General features: G+C 37.0%; 1 protein-coding gene across 1 annotated transcript; it reads right to left on the minus strand.

Moving 5' to 3' along the window:
* Positions 1-1,054: 1,054 nt before the first annotated feature.
* Positions 1,055-1,981, minus strand: LOC122893179 (olfactory receptor 4K15-like). The gene has a single exon (XM_044230045.1). The coding sequence runs from the start codon at positions 1,979-1,981 to the stop codon at positions 1,055-1,057; it is 927 nt and encodes a 308-aa protein (XP_044085980.1).
* Between the last annotated feature and the right edge of the window lie 9,152 nt (positions 1,982-11,133).

The raw sequence follows: 11,133 nt of genomic DNA on the forward strand, positions 1-11,133 counted from the left end.
TCTAAGACTTATTAGTGAAAGAGGTGTGAGACTATAAGAATTAAATATTAAATTTAATAATGAAAGTATAGTCTTCCTTTAAAAAGTCAAGGTAATTCTCTATTTTTAGAGAGCCTTGGAAAAATGTATTCTGAATTATGTTTTGTTGGTTGCTATGGATTAGAGAGCATGAATGATGTAGAGATAGGTGATAATATATAGAGCAGTGTTGTTGAAAACTGCCTACGTATATAGGGAGGATATCCATTTCTATGTGTAGTCTTTGAACTTTGAATGTCAATTCTGAACTTTAATACAGTGATATAGAGGAACACTGTGGGCTCACGTTTTATTATTTGTAGCATGGTTAATGTAAATTTATGAATCTTACTTGGTTTCTGAGTTCGGATGATGAGTTCTACAACATAATTTGTTTGCTCTTTGGTCCTTATGTTTGGATACTTTGTAGTGAAAGTTCACATTGCAAAAAATACCATCCATGCATACAAAAAAAAAAGCACTAATCTATTTAGTTTCTTAGTTCAGATAGAAATGGTTTGAATAGCAAAGAATATAAGTGTGGGTTTTGTATATATTTACAGAGAGAGAGAGACAAAATGAGATCTATAACCATAAGTGGTGAAAACATGGTAAAATTTATGATAATACCTACCTCTCATTTGTGATACCAGGTAAATGATGACTGGATAATAACTGCAAATCAGTCGCTATACTGAAACTTTAAAATGATTTAAATATTTTACATTACTTTAGTATTTTGTACATTTTTATATTAAATTTATTAGAAAAAGCATGGATTTGACAGACACACTTTATAGTTAAAGAAAAGACTTACTATAAATAATTTTAGTCTGAAATAAAAATTATTTCATAAGTAAAAGATAGGAAGTCCAATTCTCTTATCTAAGATAGTTTTTTTTACTATTAGAAAATTCCAGAAAGAGAAAAAAAAATGGGTGCTATGATATTTCAGAACAGTAGTTGACAGAGTAAGGTACACTAACCTGGCTTTTATTATAGGTGTTACTTATCACAAGGAATAGCTGGGAGACTTTCAGAAACACACTTGTCGACTCCTTAGCTTTTGCATTGCTGATATCACCTCCTTGTTTCTTAAGGTATAGATCAGGGGGTTTAAAAGAGGGGTGAAAACAGTATAAAATATGGAGAGAACCTTATCCACTGGAAGACTGCTAAATGGCCAGGCATAAATAAAGATGCAGGGTGCAAAGAAGAGGGTCACCACAGTGATATGGGCAGTCAGGGTGGCCCTTGCCTTGGCCATGCCTGCTGAGGAACGCCGCCGCACGGTAACCAGGATGACTGTATAAGAGATCAGCAAGAGCACAAAGGAGCTCATGGCTATTAGACCACTGTCTGAAAGCATCAGTACCTCAAGAGTAAAGGTATTGGTGCAGGCAAGTTTGATAACCAAGGGAAGATCACAGAAAAAACTGTCCACTTTATTGGGGCCACAAAACGGAAGGTTTACTGTGAAGATTAACTGACTCACTGAGTGGAAAACCCCAATGAGCCAGGAGCCCACCACAAGGCTTGTGCACTTGCGCAGACTCATAATGGATGCATAGTGCAGGGGTCGACATATGGCGACATATCTATCATATGCCATGGCCACAAGGAGCATCATTTCACCACCAGCAAAGACATGCAGAAAGAATATCTGGGCCATGCAGCCCTCAAAAGAGATGGTCTTGGGCTCCATAAGGAAATCAATAATCATTTTGGGTGTGGCAAAGGTGGAGAGACACACATCAATGAAGGAGAGGTTACTAAGTAGGAAGTACATGGGTGTGTGTAGTGCAGGTTCGGAGATGACAGTGAGCACAATGAGGAGGTTCCCCAGCACAATGGAGAAATAGAAAAGCATAAAAAACACAAAATAGAACAGTTGTAGCTCTTGAGAACCCGAAAGACCATGCAATATAAATTCAGTCATTCCTGATCTATTTCCTTGGTCCATGATTTCAAACTTCTGAGATGGGATCAGAAATGTTCCTGTCAAGTGAAATGGAGAAAACATCATCATATTGTGCCAGTAAATGAGCAAAGCTAAGCCTGGGCTATCAGATTCCATTCAGCATACTTATCAATTTAGATTCTCATAAGCACACAGATAAATGTTATATTCAGTCATTTATTTATTTATTTATTTATTTATTTATTTATTTATTTGACAGAGAGAAATCACAAGTAGGTGGAGAGGCAGGCAGAGAGAGAGAGAGAGAGGGAAGCAGGCCCCCTGCCGAGCAGAGAGCCCGATGTGGGACTCGATCCCAGGACCCTGAGATCATGAACTGAGCCGAAGGCAGCGGCTTAACCCACTGAGCCATCCAGGTGTCCAATCATTTATTTTGTAATGACTCTCTAACCTTCACTTTCATCTCTGAATCCCAACCTGATAGTCAAGTTTCAAAACACAAGTTTCCATGTCACTTCCATAACTAAAGGCATACTGATGATAGTGTCCTCTCCCTTCCATAGCTTCCATCTCATTTTAAATAACTCCCTATAGGTAATAAAATCAACTTATTTCTGTTTTCCCCTCCTGTTTGTATTTTTGAAAAAATAAACATGTACTTATTAAATAAATAAATCAATAAGTAAAATTCCTGATAAATGGGAAACTTACGGTCTGAGTCATACTGACAGGTTTCAAATGCTATTTTATAAACTTCTGGGACTTCATCAAAATCAAAAGCTTCTGCACAGCAAAGGAAACAGTCAACAAAACAAAGAGGCAACCCACGGAATGGGAGAAGATATTTGCAAATGACAGTACAGACAAAAGGTTGATATCCAGGATCTATAATGAACTCCTCAAACTCAACCCACACGAAACAGACAAACACATCAAAAAATGGGCAGAAGATATGAACAGACACTTCTCCAATCAAGAAATACAAATGGCTATCAGACACATGAAAAAATGCTCATCATCATTAGCCCTCAGGGAGATTCAAATTAAAACCACATTGAGATATCACCTTACACCAGTTAGAATGGCCAAAATTAACAAAACGGGAAACAACATGTGTTGGAGAGGATGTGGAGAAAGGGGAACCCTCTTACACTGTTGGTGGGAATGCAAGTTGGTGCAGCCTCTTTGGAGAACAGTGTGGAGATTCCTCAAGAAATTAAAAATAGAGCTTCCCTACGACCCTGCAATTGCACTCCTGGGTATTTACCCCAAGGATACAGATGTCGTGAAAAGAAGGGCCATCTGTACCCCAATGTTTATAGCAGCAATGGCCACAGTCGCCAAACTATGGAAAGAACCAAGATGCCCTTCAACGGATGAATGGATAAGGAAGATGTGGTCCATATACACTATGGAGTATTATGCCTCCATCAGAAAGGATGAATACCCAACTTTTGTAGCAACATGGATGGGACTGGAAGAGATTATGCTGAGTGAAATCAGTCAAGCAGAGAGAGTCAATTATCATATGGTTTCACTTATTTGTGGAGCATAACAAATAGCATGGAGGACAAGGGGCGTTAGAGAGGAGTAGGGAATTTGGGTAAATTGGAAGGGGAGGTGAACCATGAGAGACTATGGACTCTGAAAAACAGTCTGAGGGGTTTGAAGTGGCAGGGGGGTGGGAGGTTGGGGTACCAGGTGGTGGGTATTACAGAGGGCACGGCTTGCATGGAGCACTGGGTATGGTGAAAAAATAATGAATACTGTTTTTCTGAAAATAAATAAATTGGAAAAAAAAAAAAAGAAGGGGAGGTGAACCATGAGAGACTATGGACTCTGAAAAACAATCTGAGGGGTTTGAAGTGGCGGGGGGGTGGGAGGTTGGGGTACCAGGTGGTGGGTATTATAGAGGGCTGGCTTGCATGGAGCACTGGGTGTGGTGAAAAAATAATGAATAATGTTTTTCTGAAAATAAATAAATTGGAAAAAAAAGTAATAAAAAAAATGCTATTTCTTATGATTCCTAGTGCTATGACCCTGGAGAAGTTAATTAAACTCTTTGTGCTTTAGTTTTTGCCTCTGTGAATTAGGAGAAATAATAGTATATGCCTGAAAGGATTAGTGTAAGGATGAAGAAAACTACAATAGATAAACTACTTAGGATAGTACCTGGCCCCTGAGAGATGTTCAGTAGATGTTAGGTACTATCCCTTTGCTCCCACAATGATGAAAATGTTTTCAGGTATAAACTAACATACTACATAAATTATTAAAGTACGTACTTGTCCTACTTAAGAGAACAACTACTTCATGTGTGTTGATGGTGTCTGTTTACATGTAAGTGTGTGAATATTTGAGTTAATAACTGATATCATACTTTTAGCTTTTTAATTAGTTCCTAATTTAGATTCTTTGTAAATGTGTAATGGCTTTTTTCTACCCAGTGACTCTGAATTTCTGTGAATTTAATATGTGATCCTCAGCATCAAATACAGAAAAGGATACTATATTTGCTGATATTATCAATCTATATCTTTTCTCTCAATTTATATAAATACATTTCAGGATTCTCAAGGAAATTACATTTTATTAATTCTTTGATTTTTTTAAAAGTACATTACTCATAGATAGTATTCAATAATGCTTGTTGATCCCAGTATACAAAAAATAAAATTTTTAGCTTCATATCAGTTAAAAGAGAACTGCTTTTATTTTCTTCTGTTTTTCTTTTCTTTTTTTTAATTTTCTGTTTTTAATTTTCTGTTTTTATTTTCTTTTATTTTCTTCTGCTAATTATGCCTATGTGGTTTGTAGGAAACTAAAAAAAATTATTTTTAAGAGGCTTTGATCTTTGGTCATCTGGGTGGCTCCATTCATTAAGCATCTGGCTGTTAATGTCAGCTCACATCATGATCTCAGGGTCACAAGATTAAACCCTGTCTCAGGCTCCCTGCTCTGTCTCAAATAAATATTTAGAAATGGCTTTGATTCTTTTCTTTGAAAAATAGTTCTGTTCTGTTTCTCAGAGTCCACAGTCTCTCATGGTTTGGTGGGAGGTTGAGTGAGCCTGGCGGTGGGTATTAAGGAGGGCACATATTGCATGGAGCACTAGGTGTGGTGTATAAACAATGAATTCTGGAACACTGAAAGGAAATTTTATAAAACTGCTATTAAATATATAAACCACAAAAAAAAGAAAAATAGCTCTATTTTGATAACTTATGAAGTTGGAATGGTGATGGAGGGGAGGGAAGCAAGCGGGTGGGTGAGTCTGGTGGTGGGTATTAAGGAGGGCACATATTGCATGGAGCACTGGGTATGGTACATAAACAATGAATCTTGGAACAGGAAAAAAAATAAAGTTAAGGTATTAAAAAAATTAATTTATTAAAGAAAATTCTGCAGAAACCAAGTAGGATGCATAACAAAGAATACCTGAGGGGCACCTGGGTGGCTCAGTGGGTGTAGCCTCTACCTTCAGCTCAGGTCATGAGCTCCGGGTCCTGGGATTGAGCCCCACATCGGCTCTCTGCTCAGGTGGGAGCCTGCTTCCCCCTCTCTCTCTCTGCCTGCCTCTCTGCCTACTTGTGATCTCTCTCTGTGGAATTAATAAATAAAATCTTTAAAGAAAAAAAAGAAAAAAAGAATACCTGAATGCCACAACATAAGAACACTTACCTTTAGAAAGGTTGGTATCCCTGTGTTTTTCATTATACTCCTCTAATAGCAATAGTTATGACCAGGTCTATTTATTTACCTGTAAATTATATGCATACATCACTATACTAATATATTAATGAACATTATAAAATATAACTGAAATTTAAGAAAGAATGATATTTTGTAAATGTGGAGAACTCTAAATATTTTTTCCCAAAGTCAAGCAGCTTACTTAATTGGATATGTACCCTATTTTAGATCCAAGTAATTAAGAAAAGTAGGTGGCTCTTTCTCTGGAGTGGAATTTCCTAAAATCATATCTTATGAAAGGTACACAGTAAACTTGTTATATGTGACACTCCCATTTCTGGAAGAGAAGCCAAGAAGCCTTTGCGGGGCAGGAAGACGCTTCTTCCCCTTGGGCAAAATGTTCATGGTGGTAAAATATTTGTCTTCAGTACCTGTCTCTACTTACTTTTCTTCACCAACTCCATGGTCTCTCTCCTTTTGACTTTGTTTTTTTTAACAACATCTTAAGAATACAAGTTCATCATGTTCCTTTGTGGAGGCACCTAATGAAACTTATAGTAGACAAAATATTCTTGAGTGTCCAAACCTGTAACTTTATCTGGTATTAAGGAAAAGTACAATAGGGGTCTAAAACACATTTGCTAAAATCAACTATATGATCTCTTATTACTGTCATGTACCTAGAAAAGCTTATAAAGACCTTACTGATGCTTATAAAGATCTTACTGATGCTTCAGTGCATTAAAAGTGGTTATCTCTGAGTAAGAGAGTATAGTGTTCTATTCGTTATTCATTTATGTATTTGCTGAGTTTTCTTTCTTGCAATAAGCATATAATCTTTTTAAACTGAAGAAACAGCAAAGCTCTTTTTAATTTACAAGTTTCTATTTTTTTTTAAAGATTTTATTTATTTGTCAGAGAGAGAGAGAGAGCACAGGCAGGCAGAATGGCAGGCAGAGGCAGAGGGAGAAGCAGGCTCCCTGCCGAGCAAGGAGCCTGATGAGGGACTCGATCCCAGTACGCTGGGATCATGACCTGAGCCAAAGGCAGCTGCTTAACCAACTGAGCCACCCAGGTGTCCCACAAGTTTCTATTTTTTATTTAGAAAATTTAGTAACAAGATAAAATAAGATTATCTTTAATGAGAACACACAGGGTTAATAACTATTAATATAAATCCTTATATATATACAGTGCATATCATTTTATAACCAACCACTAATAATAAATACTTCCCATGTCAATACAGTAGTTTTATAACAGTTTTTTAATGTACTTGTGGTATTTTTATTTTATAGAATTTTTTAATTTTCCCTGTTATTAATATATAATAACCTTGCTTTTTATTTAGCTAAATCTTTATGATTATGCATAACTATTTAGGATATATCATTATAATTTTAGAACTCAGAAATTTTTTACTTATTGTACCAAAACTTAATATCACTTAAATGTTCTATGAGAAAGACTATTCTTCACCTCACCCTTTATTGACAAGATGGTATATTAAAACTTTTTTTTTTTTTTTATGAGGAAGTGGTGATGCAACATGGGGGCTTAAGTGGGTAGGAGAAGAATCCATAAAACTTTTATTTTTACTTATTGCCACAGGAAAATGCATCTTACTGATGCTTCAGTGCATTTAATGAACATTAGTGGAATTGACACTTATTCATGAATTGGTCCTTTGTATATTTTTACTCCTCAATTGCCTATCCATATTTTTGCTCATTTTACTATTGAGCTCTTCATCTTCCTAATATATATATGTAAAGATATTTTTGTTTTAAGGTATTACCATTTTTTATAAATATTCCACAAATATTTTAATTCACTCTTTTCATTTTATTTTTATTTAATTTTCAATAAAATTAGTTAAAATATATGAATAAACTAAGATCTATAATTTTTCCCAAATATTTTTACCCTTAATATCTTGCTTAAAAAGTTTTTATATAATGTTATATATTGTTTTTAACATTTATCAAAAGGCATATTAATTGTTTAATTCAGTAGCTAAACAAAAATTTGAAACATTTATGGCTATGGCAGAAGTAAATTCATTGAGTGATCAAGAGTTAAAGTTTGGGGGGGATGAGTCAAGATGGCGGAGAAGTAGCATGCTGAGACTATATCAGGTAGCAGGAGATCAAATAGATAGCTTATCTAAACTTTGTAAACACCTACAAATCCAATGGGAGATTGAAGAGAAGAAGAACAGCAATTCTAGAAACAGACAATCAACCACTTTCTGAAAGGTTTGACTAGTGGAGAAGTGAATCCAAAGTGAAGGGAAGATAGACCTTGTGGGGAGAGGCCGGCTCCCAGCAAGTGGCAGAGCAATGGAGCACAAAATCGGCACTTTTAAGTCTGTTCCGCTAATGGACATCGCTCCAGAGGCTAAATCGGGGTGAAGCCCACACGGGGTCAGCATGGCCCCACGTCCTGCAGGATCACAGAAGGATCAGGGGTGTCTGAGTGTCACAGAGCTTGCAGGTATTAGAACAGGGAAGCCAGCTACAGAGACAGAGCCGAGGAGTGAGATCTCAGCTCAGAATTACCTTGAACCGTTTGCAGGCTGGGTGAGCTCGGAGCACGGCTGGAGGCCAGGGAGATGGGAGTGATTGGGTGCTATTCTCTGAGGGCGCACTGCAGAGTGGGGCCCGAGCCCTCAGCTCCTCTGGGCTGGAGTCTGGGAGGCCGCCATTTTCATTCCAGTCCTCTGGAACTCTATAGAAAGCAATCAGGGAACAAAAGCTACCGAAAGCAAACCCGAGCGGATTAATCACCATGGCCCCTGGTAAAGGCGGTGCAATTCCACCTGGGGCAAAGACGCTTGAGAATCACTACAATAGCCCCCTCCCCCAGAAGATCAACAAGAAATCCATCCAGGACCAAGTTCACCTACCAAGGAGAGCAGCAGAATTCAAGAGGAGGAGAAAGCAAAGCACGGAACTCATGGCTTTCTCCCCATGATTCTTTAGTCTTGCAGTTAACTTAATTTTTTTTCTTCTTCCGCTAAATCGTTTTTTTTTGTTGTTGTTGTTGTTGTTGTTTGTTTGTTTTAAATTATTATTTATTTATTTATTTTCAGAAAAACAGTATTCATTATTTTTTCACCACACCCAGTGCTCCATGCAAGACGTGCCCTCTATAATACCCACCACCTGGTACCCCAACCTCCCACCCCCCCGCCACTTCAAACCCCTCAGACTGTTTTTCAGAGTCCATAGTCTCTCATGGTTCACCTCCTCTTCCAATTTACCCAAATTCCCTACTCCTCTCTAACACCCCTTGTCCTCCATGCTATTTGTTATGCTCCACAAATAAGTGAAACCATATGATAATTGACTCTCTCTGCTTGACTTATTTCACTCAGCATAATCTCTTTTACCCCTTTCTTTTTAACTAGTCTATTTTATGTATATATATACTTTTTCCTTTCTATATTTTTTCTTTATTTGTTTTCTTTTTTTAATTGTTTTTTTTTTTTTTTCGTTTTCTGAACCTCTTTTTATACCCTTTCTCATGCCCCCCCCCACGATTTGGGGTCTCTTCTGATTAGGTTAAAGCATATTTTCCTTGTGTCTTTGCCACCCTTTTAGTATTTTACTTGCTCCTTCATATACTCTTATCTGGACAAAATGACAAGAGAAAAATTCACCACAAAAAAAAAAAAAAAGAAAAACCAAGAGGCAGTACCAAAGGCTAGGGACCTAATCAATCCAAACATTGGTAATATGTCAGATCTAGAGTTCAGAATGATAATTCTCAAGGTTCTAGCCAGGCTCGAAAAAGGCAAGGAAGATATGAGAGAAACCCTCTTGGGAGATATAAAAGCCCTCCCTGGAGATATAAAAGAACTAAAAATCTAACCAAGTTGAAATAAAAAAAGCTATTAATGAGATGCAATCAAAAATGGAGGCTCTCGCTGCTAGGATAAATGAGGCAGAAGAAGAATTAGTGATCTAGAAGACCAAATGACAGAGAATAAAGAAGCTGAGAAAAAGAGGGACAAACAGCTACTGGACCACAAGGGGAGAATTCAAGAGATAAGTGATACGATAAGACAAAACAACATTAGAATAATTAGGATTCCAGAAGAAGAAGAAATAGGGGAGCAGAAGGTATATTGGAGAGAATTATTGGAGAGAATTTCACTAATATGGCAAAGAAAACAAGCATCAAAATCCAGGAGGTGCAGAGAACCCCCTCAAAATCAACAAGAATAGGTCCACACCCCGTCACCTAATAGTAAAATTTACAAGTCTTAGTCGCGAAGAGAAAATCCTGAAAGCAGCCCTGGACAAGAAGTCTGTAACATACAATGGTAAAAATATTAGATTGGCAGCAGACTTATCCACAGAGACCTGGCAGGCCAGAAAGAGCTGGCATGATATATTCAGAGCACTAAACAAGAAAAACATGCAGCCAAGAATACTATATCCAGCTAGGCTATCATTGAAAATAGAAGGAGAGATTAAAAGCTTCCAGGACAAACAAAAACTGAAAGAATTTGCAAACACCAAACCACCTCTACAGTAAATATTGAAAGGGGTCCTCTAAGCAAAGAGAGAGCCTAAAAGTAGTAGAAGAGAAAGAAACAGAGACAATATACAGTAACAGTCACCTTACAGGCAATACAATGGCACTAAATTCGTATCTCTCAATTGTTACCCTGAATGTTAATGGGCTAAATGCCCCAATTAAAGGACACAGTGTATCAGAATGGATTAAAAAAAACAAAACCCATCAATATGTTAACTACAAGAATTTCATTTTAGACCCAAATACACCTCCAGATTTAAAGTGAGGTGGTGGAAAAGAATTTACCATGCTAATGGACATCAGAAGAAAGCTGGGGTGGCAATCCTTATATCATATCAAATAGATTTTATGCCAAAGACTAAATAAGATATGAGGAAGGCACTGTATCATACTCAAAGGGTCTGTCCAACAAGAAGATCTAACAATTTTAAATATCTATGCCCCTAATGGGGGAGCAACAAACTATAGAAACCAGTTAATAACAAAATCAAAGAAACAAATCTACAATAATACAATAATAGTAGGGGATTTTAACACTCCCCCCACTGAAATGGACACATCATCTAAGCAAAAGACCAACAAGGAAATAAAGGCCTTAAATGACACACTGGACCAGATGGACATCACAGATATATTCATAACATTTCATGCCAAAGCAACAGAATACATATTCTTCTCTAGTGCACATGGAACATTCTCCAGAATAGATCACATCCTAGGTCCTAAATCATGTCTCAACCCGTATCAAAAGACTGGGATCATACCCTGCATATTTTCAGACCACAATGCTCTGAAGTTAGAAATCAATCACAAGAGGAAATTTGGAAAGGATCCAAATAGATGGAGACTAAAAAGCATCCTTCTAAAGAATGAATGGGTCAACCAGGAAATTAAAGAAGAATTGAAAAAAATCATGGAAACAAATGATAATGAGAACATAGTGGTTCAAAATC

Source organism: Neovison vison, chromosome 13 (assembly GCF_020171115.1).
Source record: "Neovison vison isolate M4711 chromosome 13, ASM_NN_V1, whole genome shotgun sequence".
NCBI classification, from domain to species: Eukaryota; Metazoa; Chordata; class Mammalia; order Carnivora; family Mustelidae; genus Neogale; species Neogale vison.

What these genes read in the sequence shown, in the direction of transcription:
- LOC122893179 (XM_044230045.1), bottom strand. Translation starts at nt 1,981, where the DNA reads ATGGACCAAGGAAATAGATCAGGAATGACTGAATTTATATTGCATGGT.